The sequence below is a fragment of the Ananas comosus genome, linkage group 7 (genome assembly GCF_001540865.1).
Source record: "Ananas comosus cultivar F153 linkage group 7, ASM154086v1, whole genome shotgun sequence".
NCBI classification, from domain to species: Eukaryota; Viridiplantae; Streptophyta; class Magnoliopsida; order Poales; family Bromeliaceae; genus Ananas; species Ananas comosus.
In genome coordinates, this window is record NC_033627.1 from 5229051 (window position 1) to 5251461 (window position 22411).

The window sequence follows — 22411 nt, forward strand, 5'->3', positions numbered from 1 at the left end:
TGAGAAAAGTGCTCATAACAAGAGCGAGGAAACTCCATCATACCAAAAGCAACTGTAACATCATGAAAGATTCTTAAGGATACAAGCTTGAGCAATACAAAAGTGCGAAAGCATACCAGCAGCTACGATAAAAGCACAGAAAGCAATTGAAGAAAGCATATACCATAGATAGACAATCACTGTTGATGACTACCATAAAATACCAACATGCAGTTTAATAATCGTCTCCTTCCTCTGCGTCGTCGTCCACGCCCTCTGCACCAACTTCTTCATAGTCCTTCTCGAGGGCAGCCAAGTCCTCGCGCGCCTCCGAAAATTCACCCTCCTCCATGCCTTCGCCGACATACCAGTGCACGAACGCCCGCTTGGAATACATGAGGTCGAACTTGTGGTCGATACGCGAGAAAACCTCAGCGACTGCAGTGTTGTTGCTGATCATGCACACGGCGCGCTGCACCTTGGCCAGGTCGCCCCCCGGGACGACAGTCGGTGGCTGGTAGTTGATCCCGCACTTGAAACCGGTGGGACACCTTCATGTAGGGAGAAAAGGAGTCAAAAAGATTGTATAGATAATTGACAAAGCATGGAGATTCCTGGAGGAGAATCTTGAAGTAGTGATTATTTTGATGTAGGTGCTTCTGCTCTATGACATCCCTTCAGTACAGCCTTTTATTTCTAGTATTTATGTTTATCTTCAATGAATTTCCCACTAAAACTAAAGAATACGTAAATACGACTAATGTCACATGTAGCGTAAAATATTGCTGACTAGTCAACCTTTCAGATGTAGCAGATAAATGATTGGTTTAGCATCAAATTTCGAACATGATATTTGACAGGACGTCAACTTTGAAAACTATACTATACCACGCTTTAGATGTGACTCATACAAAACTAACTCATCAGTAAATACGTGAAGCATTACTCCTTAAAAATAGTAATGCGACAATACATGTTAAAACTGCAGTTGTCCCCGTCAGAAATCCACTCGGACCAATTAACAGTTAAAAGGAGTATGAACGAAAATATTTGAAGTTCTGAACTCAAAATATTTAGTTATTTACAGTGAGGGACCTAATTCAATTGTCAAGACTTGCAAACTAAACAGAACAGTAGAGCAAAAGGAATTGTGATATGGATAGCAACTAACTGGTCAAACTAAACAGGACAGTAGAGTAGAAGGAATTGTGATAAGAAAATTAACTCACCAGTCAACAAACTGAACAGTCCTCTTGGTTTTAATGGTGGCAACAGCTGCATTAACATCCTTGGGCACAACATCTCCACGGTACATCAAACAACATGCCATGTACTTTCCATGCCTTGGGTCACACTTCGCCATCATACTTGACGGTTCAAAAACAGCATTAGTTATCTCAGGTACTGACAGCTGCTCATGGTAAGCTTTCTCGGCGGAGATAACAGGGGCATATGAGGAGAGCATGAAATGAATGCGGGGATAGGGTACAAGATTCGTCTGGAACTCCGTGACGTCAACGTTGATGGCTCCATCGAACCTCAGAGAGGTGGTCAATGAGGATATGATCTGAGAGATCAAGCGGTTTAGGTTGGTGTAGGTGGGCCTCTCAATATCAAGGGATCTGCGGCAGATATCATAGATAGCCTCGTTATCCAATAGGACGGCAACATCTGTGTGCTCGAGCAATGAGTGGGTGGATAGGACGCTATTGTATGGCTCCACAACTGCAGTAGAGACCTGCAATACAAAAGAGCTACAAGAATGAGTTGATTTGATAGGAGAAAGATGAAGAATGGACTGACTTAGGTATCGTTTGATTGGTAGATAGAATAGGGACAGGAAAAGTTTTCCCACTATCCTCTAGGCATTTAGAGCTAGCAAGTGACCTTATACTAAGTAACTAATATATCACATTGGGCCACCCTATTCCCGAACCTAGCAATTTCATAGGGTAGCATAAAGTTGTAATATCCAGACGACCGATCCACTGTTCTAGTTAATCTCACGAATCCCCAACCAAACACAATGTGGTAACACCTTGATCTAAGTTCCTATAAAAGACATTTTTTTAATGTCCCTGTCATAGAAATCCCCGACAAAAAAGAAAAGAGTCAGGCATAGTTTAATTCAGGGATAATTCTACAGTCGTTAACTCTTTTTATCACTTGTTATTCTGCTACTTCGGTTTAAACTTGAGAGGAATAACTGCAATAACTGCATGAATAGCTGTAAAAAATGAGTGATAACTAGAAATACACTGAAAGATAAAAACTATTCTAAGGATATAAAAAGGGTTACTCTAAAAAAAAATTAACTGGGACAGCAAACCGTTTTAGAACTTTTCACAAATCTGGTAGAATAAGGATAATATCTTCCCCCTGTCACCCTAAAACAAATGCAACAAAGAGGCACAGAAACCCAACTACTTAGATCTATCCCAAACTGTGCCCACCAGGCCAAACAAACACCTACCCCACCTTATCATAATGCTGATCCACTTGTTTTAGTAGGTAGGTGTATGCGCTTGCATGGACCACAATGGCAGATGGACACAGGATGCATTAATTTATTAGGCCTATCAGTTGCACAACAATGTTATGAATATTCTTTTTCTTTTTTTCCTTAATCCTGAACACTTGCTACAAGAGTATGAAGCCTAATAAATAATAATGACTCTTGCAGAGCTAAAATTCTAGTTAGCCAGGCAAGCTGCTATTATAATACACAATACTTGCTTAAGCTTAGCTGCACTAGCTGATCGAACCATTGATGCAATAATAATATTCCTACTAAAACACATTCACTGGAGACAAATGTGAAGCACTGCTCCATCTGTGCTCCCTGTTATCTTCACCCAGATAATACTATTTCCAAACATGAAAAGGCAAAAACTCTTGAATTTGGTATACAATTAAGCATATATGTTCTCAATCCGAAACAACAAAACTTTAGAAGAGCTTCATATTGCAAAAAACCAAAACACCCTCAAATAATCTTCAGACAAAGAACATCAAAACTTGCAATACAATAATAATTGCAAGGTCATATAATCTACAAGCTATCAGCTATATTGGTAGCACAAACAATTAATACCTGTGGGGAAGGAAAAATTGTGAACCCAAGCTTTGATTTCTTCCCATAATCAACAGACAAACGTTCCAATAGCAAAGAACCCAATCCCGACCCAGTGCCGCCACCCACGGCATTGAACACCAGAAAGCCTTGCAGGCCAGTGCAATTGTCGGCCAACTTCCGCACACGATCAAGGCACAAATCAACGATCTCCTTCCCCACTGCATCCCCATCATTAACACAATTAAATTCCAATCATATGATGGACAAAATAAGTAAGCAAGAGGGCGGCGAGATATTTACCCGTATAGTGTCCTCGTGCGAAGTTGTTGGCGGCGTCCTCCTTGCCGGAGATGAGCTGCTCCGGGTGGAACAGCTGGCGATATGCACCGGTCCTCACCTCATCGATGACGGTGGGCTCGAGGTCGACGAAGATTGCCCTTGGCACGTGCTTCCCCGCGCCCGTCTCGCTGAAGAAAGTGTTGAACGCATCATGCGCCACCCCGACAGTCGTGTCGCTGCAACAACAAATCAAGCACAAATCCATCAATTCCAACACTATTCTACCAAACATATGATTGAGCATCAGATGGGCATAATTTACCAACATAGAAGAAACTCAAAATTTTCTACCAAATGTATCCCCGAGCATCTGATGAACACAATCAACCAACATAAATAGAACCCAAGTTTTACCTATCAACATACAACGAGTATCTGATGGGAACAATTAAAAATTCCCAACTCAATTTTTTTTTCTATGAAACATGTCACCGAGCATCTGATGGACACAATTAGTCAAACCAAAAGTTTCCCACCAAACATACCACCGAGCATTTGGTGGGCACAATCAACCAACAGAGAAGAAAACCTAGCTTTTTCTACCAAACATATCACCGAGCATCTGATGGGCACAATAGTCAAAGCCCAAAATTTTCCTATCAAACATACAATAAGGATATATGATGGGCACAATTAATAAAACCCAAAGTTTGCCATCAAACATATCACCGATCATGTGATCGGCATAATTAATTAACATAGTTAAAACCCGATTTTTTTTCTATGAAACGTATCACCGAGTATCTGATGGGCACAGTTAATCAAACCCAAAGTTTCCCACCAAACATACAACCGAGCATCTGATGGGCACAATCAACCAACATAACTAAAAACCCAGTTTTTTCTACCACACACATCACCGAGCATCTGATGGGCACAAAGAAAACCTAATCCACGAAGAGATTAAACAGATTGAAAGGGAAATCAAATAAAAAAAAAAATAGGGTAAAGATCTGACCTTGGCATCATCCCATCGGGCTGGATCCCATGTTCGAGGCAATAGAGCTCCCAACACGCATTTCCCACCTGTATCCCCGCTTGGCCGATGTGGATGCTTATGATCTCCCTCATTTCGATCCCTTAACCCTAACCTTAGATCTCGCTCTACGCTCACGCCGCTCTTTATCTCCTCCCTCGCTTCGTCTCCTCTCTCTCTCTCTCTCTCTCTCTCTCTCTCTCTCTCTCCACCTTCACGAGAGAAAAATGGAGCACAGAGAGGAGGGAGAGGAAGAAATGGACCACGATGGGGAGGAAACAGGTCACGGGGAACATAAACACATAACATGGATAAATGTGTGCCTAGTCACTCTACTATTTTAGTATCGCAATCTGGTCCTTAAACTTTTCATTTAAGGGTCCGTGAAAATAGTTGAGGGGTTTACCAGACATTTTTCCCCAGAAAAGTATTAATTAGGTTCTATAATTGGGTTCGGCGTCCGCCACAGTGGGGCCCACCTGCTTTCCCGCCTGGCCCCACCCATTTGGACGGCTGTCCTTTGTCGCTAGGGCGGGAAAAAACACAGGTCGAAATTACAGAAATACCCCTTGTTTTAATGACGCGTGAGCCATTAACGCTTCGTCGCTTCCCCTGGTTAAGAATGTTAGTGGATCTACTAATTTTTTATCCGAATCCGAATTCGAATCCGAAACCTAACGGATTTAATCAATACTCAACTGTTATAATTTTATGAATATAAAAAATAAAAATTCAATTTACTCTAATTTAGTTATAATTTTTATCTGTACCTGAGTAGAATCCAAATTCCAAAGTATAATTTCTATAAAAGCCCATTTTATATATCTAAGATATAACTTTTAGATATATATTTAAATTATTTATTTATTTATTATATACATTATTATTTAACTTAATATTAGCATATTAAATAGTCCGATTTGATTTTTCAGTTCTGGACCCCATTTGTAAATTTTTTATTTAAGATTGATTTCGGATTTTGAATTTTTATATCTGGTCGAATTTTAAATACGATTTTAGATTTTGATTCTTTGCTTAGATCGGTTCAGATCTTATATAAATAATTAAGAGTCTGTTTAATATTGAGGCCCATCTAATATTAATAGATAAAATAAAGTTAAAATAAAATTGTATGGTAATATATTTGTGTATTATTAGATGGAATCATAGAAAGTATATTAAATTAAATAGTTTTTTGCCGTACCTTTCGTCATATGTAATATAATTTTTCTGTAACTTCAAACAAAGTCTAAATATTGCTTGGAAATATTTACATTCCTAAAAGGGCGTTTGGTTTACTGTAAAACTAGACCGAAAAAAAAATTTTCAGTGGAAAAGTAAATTTCCAATATATTTGGTTGAATGTAAATTTTTTTTTTTGGGAAAAAGTTTTTTACATGTCGGACGGCAAGCGGCCTTTTCGTTTCGAGCGGAAAACGAAAAGTCACGGCGTTGGATCGCCGGGGCGGGTGCAGCAATGGCGCGGTCCACGAGAGACACCCCATCTCGTGGACCGCGAGAGAGAGGTTCACGGTCGACATCTCTCTCTACCAGATCTTTTATATATATATATATATATATATATATATATATATATATATAAAATAAAAATGGTATTTTATTTTTAATATAAATATATTATTATATAATATTTTATTTATAAATATTATTTATAATTATTTAATAATTTATTTTATAGTATTATATATTATATTGCATATTTAATTATTGCATAATATATTTTAAATATATTTTATTATAAATATAAATTATAATACTAATATATATATATAATATGATAATAATTATATATTAATAATATAAAATATATAAAATAAAAATTATATAATAATTTTTATTTATACTTTTTTTTCTTTCAACCAAACAACCATCGTGGAAAATTATTTTTCTTTTTCTACAAACCAAACACCAAGCAACGTAAAAAATTTTTTCACCGAAAATTTTTTTTCCGCAGTTTTACGTGGAATCAAACACACCAAAACTGTAAGTTTGCTATTTATTGGCAGTGCAAAATGGGAATTAGAGATGATAAGCTGTCAGCAGTTGCCTCGCTGGCTCAAATTCCCGCTGGCTGCATGTGATTGGAACTGCCACCCGATCGAGCTGTCACTCCACTACTTTTAATTAATATTATATAATTAATCTTAGCCGATTAAAATACATAATTATTAAAATTTTAAAAATAAAAATTATATTAAAAATGTAAGACAAATTATAAAATAGTCTTATATACATTATAAAATATAATTTTTTAATTAATATTTTCTTAACTTTCAATATTTATAGAGTTGAATTATTTTAATAATTTTATTTAAAACATTACTAAAACTTTAAGGTAGCGTTTGGTTCGGGTATAAGTAAGAACTATCTATTACAGGGATAGGTACAAATATGGGGATAAGAAAAATAACGTTTGGATAAAAATTAGATTGTTCACGGGAATAAAAAAAATAGCGTTTGAATAGACAATATGGAATAAGAAAAATAGTTAGTAATTATATATAAAAAATGAAGGTATTGGTGGAGATAGTTATACCAACTTATTTCAAGTACGTGAGAACTACTATTCTCGGATAAAAATTGATTTGGCCCCACCCCTTCCCCCGTTTTCCCCCCTCCCCCCTTATCCCTCCCATCCAAACGGTGCCATAATATAGTTTTGATGGCTATTCTATCAGTAAATTTTTTTAATTAAAAAGTTAAAGTTAGAGAACTTATTTTAAATTAAAGAATAGGTGAGGATGTTGCTATATTATTAAAATTAATTGAAAGAAAAGAAAGGCCAATTTGCATAAAAAATCCACTTATTTTGGGCTTTTGCAAAACCGGGCCACCTTTTTCGTTTTTGCAGATTCAGTCCGCTTTTTTCGCCGCCTGACCAAAATGCCCCTCCTATACAATAGCCTCCCGCGCGTATTTCTTGACATACGTACACTACCCTACTACCCTGCCGTACGGTCTGGCGCGCATTAAATGACCGCTTATTTCTCGGAACCCGGACAACATCCGCCCCCGCTATTCGCCGGCCCCGCTGTTTCCTGTTCTGCTTAAGACTTTACGAAATTTTCGAACGCTATTGACAAATAGTGCGCGCTCCGCAACAGGGATAATAGTGCAATGTGAAGTCTACGAAATGAGAAATGGTGCAACCGACCTCTATAACAGTGCATCCTAGCCTCGTTCCAGTGCAAACAAACCATAATCAGTCAAAATTTTACTTTCTCCATTTCTTAATATAATCTGAACTTAAAAGTGCAAATGAACGGCGTCCCCTCCAAATGCAGGCGAAGCGTCGGCGGCGCAGGACGGTCGCTACCGGGTAGGACGGTCGGCGATGTGCGACAAAAGAGTCGGCAGGCCAGGAAGCTCTGCGGCGGGGCTGGACGGTCGCCGGCGGGGTTCGGAGTTCGAGAGGGCCGACATAACGGCTAAACGATTGTGTAAAGTTTTCCTATAAAAGATCACGCGTCCTTTTGCTTGTTAAATAAGTTCACAGTTAAGCGCGAATAATAGTGCAAGGCAGTGTTAACTACAAAACAATATTTTTCAAAAGAGTGCAAAGAAGCTCGTAAGAGTGCAATACGGGGAAATAACAGTCTAATGGATTTTATCTACGAGTGCAACGAAACTTGTAAAAGTGCAATACGGTAGTAATACCAGTGCAACTCAGATGAAATGAGTTCAAGATTCTCCGCTAAAGCGTGTAACAGTACGATATGTAGTACAAACTTTTCACAGATTTGGTGTTAACATGAACATAATAGTGCAAAAATGATCTAAATTTATATTATACCATGATGTAAACAATGCATCCGTAGCTGGTAAATAGTGTAACATATTCCTAAGCAGTACATTAATTTGTGAACAAGAATTACATTTTCTTTAAAGCTGAGTACACGATTTTATAGAAGTTTGCAAAATACAAAAAGGATTTGAATACAATGCAAAATTCTATTACATCGACTATAACAAATTGAACATAATATAAAATATTTAACAGAAATATGTAATCATCGAAGCTTGTCTGCAATTCCACGCGCACATAGCCTAAAGTAACAGGTATAGGCCAGGGGAGACTTCCGCAGGAGACTGCGAGGAGGAGATTGCGAGGAGGAGACTGCGAGGAGGAGACTGCCGAAGGAGACTGCGTCGAAGAGGAGGGTCGTTCGGAAGGGTAGATCCAGCAACGAGGCGTTAAGATTGATTTGCACTATCTGGAGTGCTTTAATTGCCTCAAGCCCTTTGGAGCTCCGCTCTACCATGAAACAGACAGTTCAATCAGCAAACATAAGAATCCATCAATAACAATAAAGATCTGCAAGAATTTAAGAACCTGTATGAGAAGAGGGCCAATGGGCTCGTGGCAAATAAAGCACTCCAGATAGTGCGAATCAATCTTAATCCCTCATTGCTGGATGGTACCCTTCCGAGCGAGCCGCCTACTCCACGAACTCTGCTTCGGCTCACTTCGGAGCGACCAGCCTACTCCTCGAACTCTGCTTCGGCCATCTACCGTCGTTGCCTAAACGTCATGAACGAACTGTCACCACCTACGCGGTGCTGGAAACCGCCGCTCGAACCCCTCCGTCCTCGGCCGCGCGCAAGGCAGGACCGGTTCCTCCGAACCCGGTCAGCTCCAAAGCAGCCCGTGGCGTCGGCCTGACCGGCGCGTCCTCGGACGGCCGGTTGGCCGCTGGACCACGATACTGGAGCGAGCGCGTCGAGTGCCGGCCGGAGACGCCCCGCCCGGACGGAGCTCTCGCATTTCGCCTCGGCGGTTTGTCCGGACCGGGATACGGGTCCGGCTCGGGCGAGGGGCGGGAGGAGGACGACGTCCTCGGGGTCGACGGCGACGCGGCAGAGCGGGCACGTGGAGTGGGCGTCGAGCCACGTGTCGACGCACTCCACGTGGAAGCAGTGGCGGCACTTGGGGAGGAGGCGGGAGCACCTCGGCCGGTTCGAACCGGCTCAGGCAGACCGCGCACTCCAAGCCCTCCTTCTGGCCCCAGCGAGCCGAACCGGAAAACCGGAGCGACTCCACCACCGCGCGGTCCACCCCGGATGGCGCCTCTCCGCGTCCGAGACTCGGGTACCCGCCGCCGTACCCGGTCCGCCGCCGCGCCGCCGCCGACAGCCGAACGCCGAGGGCCCCGTCGCCGACCTCGCTGCAGTGCTTCGCGTAGAGAGGAGGAGAAACGTGAGCGAGAACATCGTCGTCAAAACCCGGACGATCACCGCGACGCTGGGCGAAACGGGAGGGACGACGATGGCCGCGCCGAAGGGAGCGGCGGGCGGCCCAGTCGGTGGGCGTCGTCGCGCGTCGAGGAGAGGCCGAACGAGGTGGAGGAGAAGAGAGGCCCACCTCCATGGCTACGCTGCTGCTGCTGCTTCTCCGCCCCCGTTTCGCGGCTAAAAACGCCTAGAGAGAGAGGGTGATTTAATACACGTGCGGTGACGGGCTCCCGGGGAGGAAGATGGACAAAAGGACGGGTATACTGCTCCCGCTCGCCGATGGGCCCCATGGGTTTTAATTGTTCTCCGTGAGAGTAAGCGCACGCGCGCGTCGTATTCGCTAGCGTGGGGTTCGGTCACCGCCACCGCGAGAGAAGAGAGAAAGAGAGAGAGGAGGGAAATGAGAGGCAAAACAAGGCCCCTGTTTCGAGCGCCACAATTATTTAATTTATTTAATACATTAAAGTATGAGAGGTGGGCGAAATGACTCTTTCACCCTCCAGAATAATAATAAAGAGATTAAAGTTAAGGGATCGAGTAATTGGCTGGCAAACGAGCCGAGCTAGAGTTCAGTGTAATGCCTCTCTAACAGTTCGAGTCGAAATTAAGGGGTGTTTGGTTCCACGTAAAATTGTGAAAAAAAATTTTCGGGAAAAAGTGAAAAAACGGTTTTACGCTCGTTAGTGTTGGTTTATAGGAGAAAGAAATTTTTCATGACGGTTGTTTAGTGAAGAGAAAAAATAGATAAAAAATTATTTAATACTTTTTATTATAATATTATTAATATATAATAATTAATATATTTTATATATTATTATAATTTTTATATACAGATTAAAATATTTAAATTTATAATAAATATGTTACATCATATATAAATATATTTAGAAATATTAATAAATAATTAAAAATTTATAAATAAAACTATTTTATATCATATATATATATATATATATATATATATTAATATATATATGTATTGATAATAATCCTTTTTTCATGACGGTTTGGTTGAAAAAAAAAAATAGATAATAATATTTAATATATTTTAATTATATATATTAATATATATATAATTAATATATTATATATATTATTATTATTATTTTGATATATAAATTAAATATATTTAATTATAATAACATATTACATCATATATATATAGAGTTTTATATTTAGAGCATATTTAAATAATTACAAATTATAAATAAAATATTATATAATAATATTATATTAAAATAAATATATATAATTAATAAATAAATATATAAATATGTATAATAATTTTTTGGCAATTTGCATAAAAATTCACTTATTTTGGGTTTTGCAAAACCGCCACCTTTTTCGTTTTTTTGCAGATTCGTCCGCTTTTTCCATGCCGCCTGACCAAAACTGCCCCCTATAAATCAATAGCCTCCCGCGTATTTCTTGACATTCGTATACTACCTGCCGTATCGGTCTGCGCGCATTAAATGACCCGTTCAATCTCAGTCATTTCTCCGAACCCGAACGCACATCCACCCCCGCATTATTTCGCCGACCCGCTGTTTCCTGTTTGGCTTAATTCTTTAATACAATAACTCAAGCATAAATGAGAAAATAATGCAGGCCCGAGCAGGATAATAGTTGCAACGCAAAGTGAAACGCCACCGAAAAAATGGTGGCAACTGCCATTATAGCAGTGCATCGCTAGGTCGCACCAGTGCAACCCTCTCCAAAATCAGTCAAAATTTTACTTCTCTATTCCTTAATCTAATCTCAACTTAAACTTGCAAATGAACGACTACCCCTCAAAGAAGCCGAACGTCGGCGGCGCAGGACGGTGGCTGCGGGGTTCGAAGTCGGCGGATGTGCGACATAAAAAGTCGGCAGCGCTGGAAGCCGGCGGCGGGGCTGGAAGCCGGCCGCGTAGGACGCTTTTTGAGAGGCGCGACATATAGCGCTAAACGATTGTGCAAAACTGTTCTTACGAAAGATCAGCGTTCTTATAACGCATGAATAGGTTCACAGATGAACGCCAATATAAGTAGCAAGGCAGAGTGAAATAACAGAACAATATTTTAAAAGAGTGCAAAGAGCTGTAAAGTGCAATAAGGTATAAATAATAGTGCAATCGATTAAAAACGAGTGCAACGAAATGCAAATAAGGTAGTAAACCAGTGCAATATTTTGAAAAGACTCGTACTAAAGCTTATAAGGGTTCGTTGAGAGGTTGATAACAAGGTATAATATAGTGCGACGCCAGGGTCGGTGAAATGAAATTTTATTTAAAGAAGGTTTTAAAGTATTGTAACACAGATCAAAAGAGTTTAAAATTTCTACTCAAAGCGTTAACAGATGATAACCTATAGAATGTTCAAGCGGCGACGCGGCCGCGGAGCGGTGGAGCGATCTGAGGCCGTCGGACCTGCTGTTCCTGCGGTCCGAGATGATCATCACGGACAGCGGCCGCTTCTCGGCGTCGCGGGCCGCGGGCGCGAGCGGCGGGGACGTGGTTAGCGGCGCGAGGTGCCTGTCGGAGCTGGCCGGGGTGAGCCGGATCGCGCCGAGCCGGGCCGGGGGCTGGGCGAGCCGGAAGGAGGAGGAGCGGTCCGTGATGCGGCGCTGGCTCGGCTTCGCGGCGAAGCGCACGGCGCGGTGGCTGCGGGGCCCACCAGGGGATAACGGGCCTAGCTAACTCCGAGGCGCGGAGATAGGGAACACCCCTCCCTTCTCGAATATTCTCGGACGAAAATGCCCACGGATCTATCCTCTATTTACGAGGCGGTGCCATCGCCGTTCAATTGTCGTCCCTAGTTTTCCCTCTTTTTTTTTTTTTTTTTTTCCACGCGCTTTTTTTTTTTTTCCACGCGCGGACAGCGGAGTACCGCGGAAGGCGAGCTGCTGAAGCTGCGAAAAAATACTGTTCCCTGGACCCAGTGTACCACGTACAGCTGCGGACAAACGAGCTTTTTCGGTCAGCCATATGTATTTTTCATTCGGGCTCCGCGGGGTACGTGGTGGACTCGGTGCATGTTTGATAGTCGCTGCTGGTAACCTCACCTCCCGGTCCCGATAATCGCGCTGTGACAGGGAACGGATTTGTGTGGGCATGAAGGGGGGGCGTTCGAGGCGCGTTGGAAATCAGCGATTGCGGCACTTTGGACGGTCCTGATTTGTTGGATATCGTGGTACGAAGCGAGATCCGCAGAATCGGGCGGTGTCGGGAAATCACGCATTTTATTGGTGCCCTTTTTGGCGGTATCGTGTACATCCGCAGTTGTCTCGGTTACTACGCTCGATCCAATGGGTTAAAAATATGTGATTCTTTGATGTTTCCGGAGAAGATAGTGATGTCGCAGCGCCAGGGGAGTGGGAATTTTACCCGCGTCCACTCACTCCTCTTTCTTTGTTTGTTTGTTTATTTATTTTTTTTTTTTTTCCGCATATGTTACTCAAAATTTTATATTTTTGATTAATTGTATATTTATCTTTATAAGTTATTAGTCATTTTGCATAAAATATTCACTAATTTTATATATTTTTAACAAAATTATATCATTTTTTTTATTTTGCAAATTCAACTCAAAAATAGTTTACTCTCACGAAAATATCTTTCCGCCTAGAAGGGCGGGTAGGGTCCTCTGCTTATCACCTGCTTATCACCTGCAGAAAGCAGGCGTTTATCATGGAGTTCATGTGTTGCAATTTTGAAAAATATGTTGTACTATTTGTAAAATATTTGCAAGATTTAAAGAATATAGTGTATAATTTTAGATCGAAAAAACAACACATCTAATTATGAGTTCAGTTATATTTTCTCATAAATGATAAAAATCTATTCAATGTTAAATTATTTTGAGATTTTAAATTTCAAGTATACATACTATTTAATAGTGCAGCATTCGGTTATCGGTTAAAATGTAATATCGTAATCTTGTTGGCGCTACAAAACTGGCGTCACGTGGAAGAAAAATTTGAGCCACGTAAACAGAGCAAAAGAAACACACACATAGAGCTGCACGTGGTACACCTGGAGTACTGAAAAGCACGCCTGAAGCAGGAAAGTGATTTTAGACGGAACTGAAGGCGTGGGCAGGAATGGTCAAAGCACGATTCAAGAAAATGCGGACGTGGCCAAAATACATCCCCACGATAAAGAATAACCGAATAACTGCAAGCAGGATTATTATAAATAAACAAAAATTGCGTGCACAATAGGTCTTTTAGCGTACAAGAGACCACCCACATTTCCATTTCTTCGATTTTAATGCAATTACCGCTTTCCTAGAAGTAGTTTGTTATCATAAATTTTCTTAGAGTATATCTTGTAATAAATTTAATTTTTCAAAGGCTTAAGTAGGATAAGCTAGTGGTAGGATTTGTTTGTAACAAGTCTCCCTATATTCCAAATCCTTTTTGTGAAATAATTAAAGACAAGTTACTTGGCTCATTTTCAGCCGAGCTAGTAATACATAACCGAGTGTAAGGACTTAGCTGAGCGGATCCTTTCTCAGCCGGTTGCTTGATTACGTCTTGGGTGCATTTGAGGATCACCATCAGGAGCCGACCTCTCTCCAACTCGCTTCCTTAAAGAGAGTCTTGATCGGATCAGCGGTCTCGAGATTCCGCTCACAGTAATTTTTTGGCACACACGGCGGGACACACTCAGGTAATTCTCATTCTAGTCTTTATCTTATGGCTGACGATAACACTATGAACCTTCGAAACAAGGATCATTTCCAGGCCTTCAGGGAATGACCGAGTCAGTAACACCGAAAATACGAACAAGCATCAGGCAGTGCTACTGGCCGAAGGGGAGATTAGTGAACACTCGACTCATAAAGAGTCGAGTTTAACTCATGCACTCGGCCAAATGACCCAAATTCTGCAGGCTTTAGACCAAAATAGTCATCAAAGTACCGCTCGACTAGACGTGGTGCTGGCCGTTATCATGGCTTTCAACGAAAATATTGCCCGAATCGGGCAACTATTAGCTTTAAACGAGCAAACTTATCGAGGTCCACAAGGACCGCTGAATACGCACCACAAAATTCTATTACACTGGCAATCACCCAAGCGCAGCCTTAGATGGCATCTTTCCAAGCTACGTACAGACCGGCAAATATAAACGTTGTTCACAGTCCGAGATCGCGTGGGGTTTGCCTCCTTCACCACCCTTGCCAATCTACTAGCCCCAAAACGTGGGCGTGAGGGCTGGAGGGCAAGTGTTAGATGTATGCCCTAGAAGCCAACCAAGCCGATACATATATTCTTTCTAGAATATAAATTTATATTTAACTTTAAAATATTATGAATAAATTAGGGTTCTTATTTTCATTCATGTTGTATATGTGTCCATAAATCGTCCAAGAAATTAATAAGATGATGACATATATTCTAAAGAGTTGAGAATTTGAGACATGTGTCATTGATGGTTAATTCATAAATGCTCCCGATTAATGGACCATCACGGGGACGGTGATTGATCTGGTAAGATTAATGCATAGGTCGCTTCCCTTTTTAGTAGACGAGTTTCGAGTCGATAGTGTGGGGACACTGAAGCGAATATGTAGGTGATTCTTAGAGAACAAGGGTACCGAGCGTGACCAACGCGAGAAGTTACTTGGATGTCTACTCACTCGTCAGTGACTTACTTAATGCTGCAATAGTGTGACTGGCCCTTTGACCTCCGGTGTCTCGGCTATTCATAATGAGGTTACTGTAATTTGACTGTACATACACTTGGTCGCTAGCCATTCGGGTCCTTGCGGTGCATGTTGGTTGCAGTAGGTTCATTGTAGGAATAGAGTACGTACTTAGATGAAATTTATCTCCCTTGGTAGGTAGGGGCATTAGTCTTATGTAATTTATAAGACCGAGTTTAGAAGATCTTGGCCAGGGCAGAGTTAATAGTGGAAAAGGATTTCCGATATTAGAAACTCGAGTCGAATAAATTTAACATATGACAGACGATGAGGTTTGACGAGTTATTCTATGACCTCCGTCTAATCGGGACTCACTGTATCACGCGGTAACTGTACCAAGAGTGTAAGAAAGTGAATTCTCGAAATACGGGAGTTGAACTTCGATTGGAATCGACTGACTGTCAATTAGGTATGCTTCGGAAAGGCCGAAAGCATCAAAGAGGTCAAAAGTGCATTGAGGATGGCCTCCGAGAGCAAGCTGGAGAAGTTCTGCACAACTGCAGTTTTTGTGCTCTCGGGGATCGGTCCCTCAGTCGGAGAGATCGGTCCCCGTATGCATGAAAATGGGTAGAGCCCTCTGCCCGCGGAAATTGCTCTCGGGGTCCGGTCCCTCAGCTAAGGAACGGTCCTCTAGGGTCCAGTCCCTCATGCAAAGACCGGTCCCCGTACGTGAAATCTGTCAGTGCAGAGCAGTGCAATAGAGGCATTGTTGAGGGGGTTTTTGTAATAACTGAGATTTTTGATTTATTGAGTAAACCCTTTTGTTTGACGATGTTCTTGTGTGTAATATAATTATAAGTGTACTCGTCAAATTTCAGGAGAAAACGAGTTAAAACGGAGAAGTTACGCGACCCGGAAGTCTGACTTAAGTGAATAGTAACTCCGATTTTTCGGAGAGGCCGCGGAGTAAAGTGGACTTTCGACGCGTATCGGACTCCGAATATAGCCTTCCAATAGCTCGTTTTCAACCGCTCGACTATCCTGGACCCAAAGGCACTGACGGAATTGGATTTGGATGCACGGATTTCGAGAAAAAGGGGTTTAATGGTTTTTGCATATAGTTGTCTATGTGTGGTTTTTGGTGGAACCTTGGAGGGATGGTTTTGTCGCAAATCGGAAATCTTTTCGGGCGAAACGAGGTGCTAGATTCGATGCCTCCGTCGTGCTGATCGCGCTGGTGCGATCCGATCGGAAATCCGACGGACGGATCTTCGGGAATCGCGAAAAGTCCGCGAAGGGGCTGATTTGAGTAATCGGATTATTCGCGAAAAGACCCTATATTTTATGCGTCGAATTGCGAGTTTTCGAACTTAGAGGGACTATCGTGCGTTATGCAACTGCTGGTTGAGAGCTGGGATTAATTCGACTCCTTTCGAGGGGGTTTTCCGCATGTTTTCCATACCTATATATAGGTGGATCTAGGGTTTTTTTTTGGACCTAACCCTAACCCTAGAACCCCCAGCCGCCCCTGTCATCCCAGCACCTCCCTGCCCCGCCAGTGCTCGCGTTTCGGCCGCCGTCGAGCAGCCCGGCCGCCGGAAACAGCCTGCAGCCAACTTTCCCTTCCTCTCTTGGACCACCTCACCACCGGCTTAAGTTTGGTGCTTGGAGAACCCTGTTAGCCCGAGCATCACCTTTCCCTGGTCGAGAACCTCCTCAGGCGCCCTCTCCCGCCGGCCCCGGCCACCCCCGAGCGACGCCGGAGCCGCCGGAAGAAGCTGCAGCCAGCCGGGTCTGCCCAGACCCGAGCCAGGCCGAGCTCAGGTAGCGGGCCTTGGGATCGCATTTCCCCTGCGGCCAAGCCCCCCTGTCGACCCCGGCGATCTCCTGCAACCCGGCGCGTGCGTCCCCGACCGTCCCCGCGCCTCGCCGGCCGCCGCCAAGGCCTCCCGCCGCCGCTCGGGTCCTATGCGGGCCTACCTTGGAGCCGCGCCACTCCCGAGCGCCGCCGTTGCCCCAGGAGGTGGGCACCACCTCCTCCTCGGTCTCCGGCACCGGATCATTGCCGCCCCGACCTCCCCCGGTCGCCGCCTCGCCGCCGGCAAGCTCCAACCCGAGAGGAAGTCGGCGGGCCCGATCTCCGCCGCCGCGCCACCGGCTGCTGCCCGCCGCCGGCGAGCACCTCCCCCGGACCTCCCCGACCTGCTGCTCCCATCACCGGCCGGAGTGCCCGCCGTCCGATCGCCGGCGGCCATCCCTAGCTCCCACAGCTCCGGTGAGTAGTTTACTTTGGTTCCAGCACTGCTGTTTTGCGTTCCGGTCACCTTTCCGGTGATCCGATGACTCCCTGGCACCTCGGGAGGTGAGCACGGTGATCGTGGGCTCGTGCGGAACACGACGCTCACCTCCATTTAGGTTAACGGTGCCCTGGTTAGTGAGAATAGGATGTTTTCCACAGTGTGCGCACTGATTCGCTGAGGTTTGCGTCGCTCGTGCGCGCGTGGTTGCTGCCGGCAGTGCTCCGAAAGGTGAGCACGGCCTCAGGCATGCTGAAACCTTGCAGCAAGTGCGATGGTAACCTCCACAGACCCCTGGTTTGCTGGTACGACCCGTTAAAGCCATGAAATCACATAAAATAATGTGATTTCATGGGCCGTTAGGGATCCGTTTGCGTTTCGCTTCGTCGTGGCTGCTGTTGGCAGCAGGTTAAGGCTTAGTATAACCTCTGGACTAATCGTCCAAGGCCCCAAGCCCTTGCGGAAATCTATCGGTCATTTCCGGAGCGTTTTTCGGCGAAATCCGCCGATAGAACGCGTGTTCGACTCGGAATTCATCCGACGGTGCCTCGTGGTTGACTGTAGCGTCGCTGAGCCTCGTTGGCTGGTCACCCGTGTCGTCTCGAGGGTTCAGAAACGACGGGTGAGCGACGGTGGAGTTCCGGTACGGTTTTCGGGACTTCCGGCTGGTTCGGAAGTTGCGTTTGAGAAACCGATTTCAGAGGGGTTATGATTTTGGAATTTGTGTGAGAATGGTCGTGTTATCGTGTTTGTGGGTTAGACTCTAACCCGGTGGACCCTTCGTAGGTCCGGTCGCTTCGTCTCCGCCTTCGCGAGACCATTTCAGCTTTATACAGGTGGGTACTTCGATCCGACTCGGTTACAGTTGAGTTGCACGCTCGGTGATATTTCTTCTATCCCTGTTCTTCTGGTGCTATTTGAGTCGTTATTATTTGAGGCTTGCATCCCGTTGTTTCTATTATCTCTACTCATATATTTCTATGTTCTAGTTCATGTGTATGCAGTAGATAGATTATCCATATGTGTACCGGATGACTGATGGCGGTTCTCGTATTTGTTCGGTGACCTGATATTGGTCTGGTTCTCGTACTTTGGTTGTGTGACCTGATTGGTCGCGTTCTCGTACTTTGTTTTCGGGGACCGATGAAGTCGGTTCTGCGTCTCTCGCCTGTTTTTTTCCCCTTTCGGTGACCTGACTGGTCGGTTCCTGTATTCGTTTCGGTGATCTAGTTGACGGTTGCTTTTATCTTTATATCTGTTGACCTGGTTGGTTCGGTTGTTGCATTATGTATTGGGTTGTCTGTTTCTTACTTTTCTGTCGTTTGATGACCTTGAGGTCGGTCTGTACCCTGAGGGTTAGCGATTGTGGCCATAGCCGACAGTATTTAGATTATATACTCGATGACTTGTTGATCGTTATTGCATATATACAGTATTTGACTATTGATCGTATCTACATACTTTTGGTTAGGCATTCTTGGAGTTGTTCCATCCAGTTGGACTTGATTAGTCAGTACTTACATAAGTTGAGAGTGATGTAGAGATCCGTTCCATCCTAGTTGACCTGAGTGGTCCGTTCTTTGGGACCTTCTATTTAGTCTGGACGACCTATTGGTCGGTTTGCCCCGAGGGGCGGTGATTGTCGGCTGGTTGCCGACGGTTGGCTATTGATCATATTCGCATTGATCGCCACAGCTCGAGTGCATTTCACGTACACCAGCGGGTTGATCCCCCGCAGGAGGGTGTTCTTTTCCGGAAAAGTGGTCGTACATCCAACCCGTGAGCCCAGCGGTGTTCTCTTTGTGCTAGGGTTACATGCCAGGTGTGAGCAGGTAGTGGCTTTTGCCTGAGGTCCTTAGACTGACACGGCGGTTTAGATTGGGTACTTTTGGACTTCTCGTCTGGTTGATGCATATAGCTATAGTAGCGGTTGTTGCATATATACTTCTAGTTCTTTCTTTACAGTTGTCTTGCTACTATAGTTTTGATATCCTTGTATGCTTGCAGTTGTACATTACAGTAGCGGTAGTTGTGTTTTCATATATATATCTCATTCGTTCATTATCGTTGCTACTGTATTTTACTTACCCATACTGTTGTTTATCTCTTCCTGATCCGGTGAGTACTCCTCGCCCTCGTCGGCTTGCGGTACCCACTGGGAGGGGAGACATGTTTACATGTTCTCACCCCCCGCCCCCATTACAGGTGACGTCGCAGGTCCGAGTGGGACGGCAGGTGAGGAGCGAGTCTAGCGCGCGTTAGAGCTCCGTCCCGTTTGGTTATCTCTTTTCCCTAGCTTGAATAAATAGTAAACTTTCATTACGGTTCAATTTCATTCTGTACTTGAATATTTGGTTTTCCGCTGGCTTTTCGTGATAAAAAGAGATTTATGGGCTTTTCAAGTAAAATGGTTTTCTACCCCTCGTGGTAGCGCTTGTTTTACAAAAAAAAAAAAAAGGGGTTTTCATATTCGATACAGTTTTCGATGGTTTTCTACCCCTCGTGGTAGCGTTTTAAAAGATAAAGGTTTCCGTGTGGAAAACAATTTTAAAAGGAGCTTTCAATGAATTTCTGAGACTTAGCATTTCAAAACTCGTTTCCAAGTAGGAAACATTTCAAATGATAGTTCTGGATTTATGTTTAAAACTTGGAATACTGTCGTGTTGTGAATGGTGAATGTATGAACGTCTGCATGTGCTGTTGAGATTGTATGTTCATATGGTTGTGGTTGTATCCTGGTTGTACTCTGGTTGTGTAACTGTACTTGTGCGACGCCGTGCAAATATAGGGGAGATTCTGTCCGTGTGAACAGTGGATTCCCTGTATTTGTGGCGGATCTGACACACTCTGGGGTCAGGTGTTCCAAAAAAAAAAAAAAAAAAAAAAAATTTTAGTCGTTCCGCTGTTTTTCCAAAATAAAAAGGGACCCGGGGCGTGACAGTTTTTGGCATATTGTTACATATGAGGGGTTAAGTGAGAGTTTCCTCTCTCTCTTTCTCTCATTCCCTCAATCCTAACGCACACTCTCCCTCTCTCTCTCTAGATTAGCTCTCTCTTTCTCTCTCTCTCTCATCAAGGAGGAGCAAGAGGAGAGGAAAGTAAAGGAGAAGGTGGAGAAGAAAGCTAGGAAATGGATTATCTTCATCTTCTTTATCTTCTTCCTTGATTTGGAAGCTTGGAGAGGTAAGCTTCTTGAAGCAACAATGATGATTTCTTAGGGTTTGGTTTATATACTCTAAGAATGGATTTTTTAGAACCCTAGCATGCTATCTAGATGGATTACACCTAATTTGTGGGAAGATTTGGTGGTTTTTGCAATAGTTGCAAACTATGGCTCCAAATGGAGGTTTTTGTAAACCTAAAAGTTTGATTTCAATTGACCCTCCGTAAACCTAATTGCTAGGTATTCTGACGCGTTGGCGAAGTCGGTTCGGCGATTCGTCGAGCCTACGCGAAGATATTGAAGAAATGGACGATTTAGCTTCGTTTCCGCCTGGAGGGCCGAGGCGACATTCAAAAATTATGAAAATAGATTTGTGGCATCGCGGCATCAAGCTGTAGACCTATAATTTTCGGGGCCGCGAATCGACGCACGGTTGGAGTGCAGTTGTAGTATCGGGTCGAACCGGGCGGCGTGTGCCGCAGAAGGCCGATTGCAAGTGACTACAAGTAATCGGAACGCGATAACAGGTGGGTTGTGCTTACCGAAGCGACTAGGTCGCTTGCATGTCAAAGTTGAATATGGATTCCTGTTGACACATATGTATGTGCATGTGGGTATTCCAAATGTGCTAGATGAAAATATAGGCATGTTAGCTTTATGTAAATACATGCTAGTGGGTAATTGCATAATGATGCATTGAAAGTATATGCTAGTGGATAGATTCATGTTGATATACATGCATAGTGGAATATATGCTAGATGTATTTAGCATTATGAAATCATGTTAGATAAGAAGCATGATGGCATTATGAGCATGTAACTATAAACTCGATGTGGACAACTAGGATGTTAAGTATATCGAGTGGCATTAAACCTAGTGTTATTAAACATAGGTTGGAAATAAACCTAGTGTCGTGAACCTAGGATGAATATGAGTGGCATTAACCTAGTGTTGTGAACATAGGTTGAATACGAGTGGCATTGAATCTAGGGTTATTTAACATAGGTTGTAGTGAACCTAGTGTCGTGGACCTAGGATGGATAAGAATGACATATGAATCTAGGTTATGTGATAAAGGCATCGAACCTAGTGTTAAATTAACCTAGATTATGTGATAAAGGCATTGAACCTAGAGTCAGTTGGACCTAGGGTGGAAAAGACAACGGGCCTAGATAGGTCGATACTATAGGGTTTGAGACCAACCCTTGAGATGCCAAATGAATTTCGAAATCTCTAGTGTTGTGGCCGCAAAAGAGGCGGTGGAAACTTGCTGCATAATGCAAGTGAATCATAACTGCGGGTATATGTGGTTCTCCTCGCCCGGCAGTGATTCAACGATATGTGTGATTCTCCTCGCCCGGAATGCTATGAGAATAAGCTTGAAATGGGTATGTGTGGTTCTCCTCGCCCAATTAGCTTATTGGATGATGCCGCCAGGATTGACTTGAGCCATTGTTGGGTGAGGTGCGATGCATTCGCCACCAGATGGCTAAATCAAGAAGTGCGGTGGGCTGTGACGACAGCCAGGCTGAGATGCAGCCAGTGTGCGGTAGTCCGCGGATGATTGACTCGAGGCTGAGTCGAGTGGATAGCTTGGATAAGGTAGTGGACACCTTAGAAGCTAATGATAAAGGCCAGTGCTAAGGTAATAAAGACCTTAGAATCAAGTGGACTTGAGTTGCAAACCTAAGGCAAAGGAA

General features: G+C 43.5%; 2 protein-coding genes across 2 annotated transcripts; one reads left to right on the plus strand and one right to left on the minus strand.

The window, feature by feature from the left end:
* On the minus strand, nt 1-4646 carry LOC109712659 (tubulin alpha-6 chain-like). Its single transcript, XM_020236366.1, has 5 exons — nt 4353-4646; nt 3356-3570; nt 3074-3273; nt 1209-1717; nt 1-530 (listed from the first exon to the last, which is right to left on the minus strand). The coding sequence occupies exons 1-5, from the start codon at nt 4463-4465 to the stop codon at nt 215-217; spliced, it is 1353 nt and encodes a 450-aa protein (XP_020091955.1). The 5' UTR covers nt 4466-4646; the 3' UTR covers nt 1-214.
* On the plus strand, nt 17121-18554 carry LOC109712798. The gene is made up of 3 exons (XM_020236553.1): nt 17121-17525; nt 18334-18383; nt 18537-18554. The coding sequence occupies exons 1-3, from the start codon at nt 17219-17221 to the stop codon at nt 18552-18554; spliced, it is 375 nt and encodes a 124-aa protein (XP_020092142.1). The 5' UTR covers nt 17121-17218.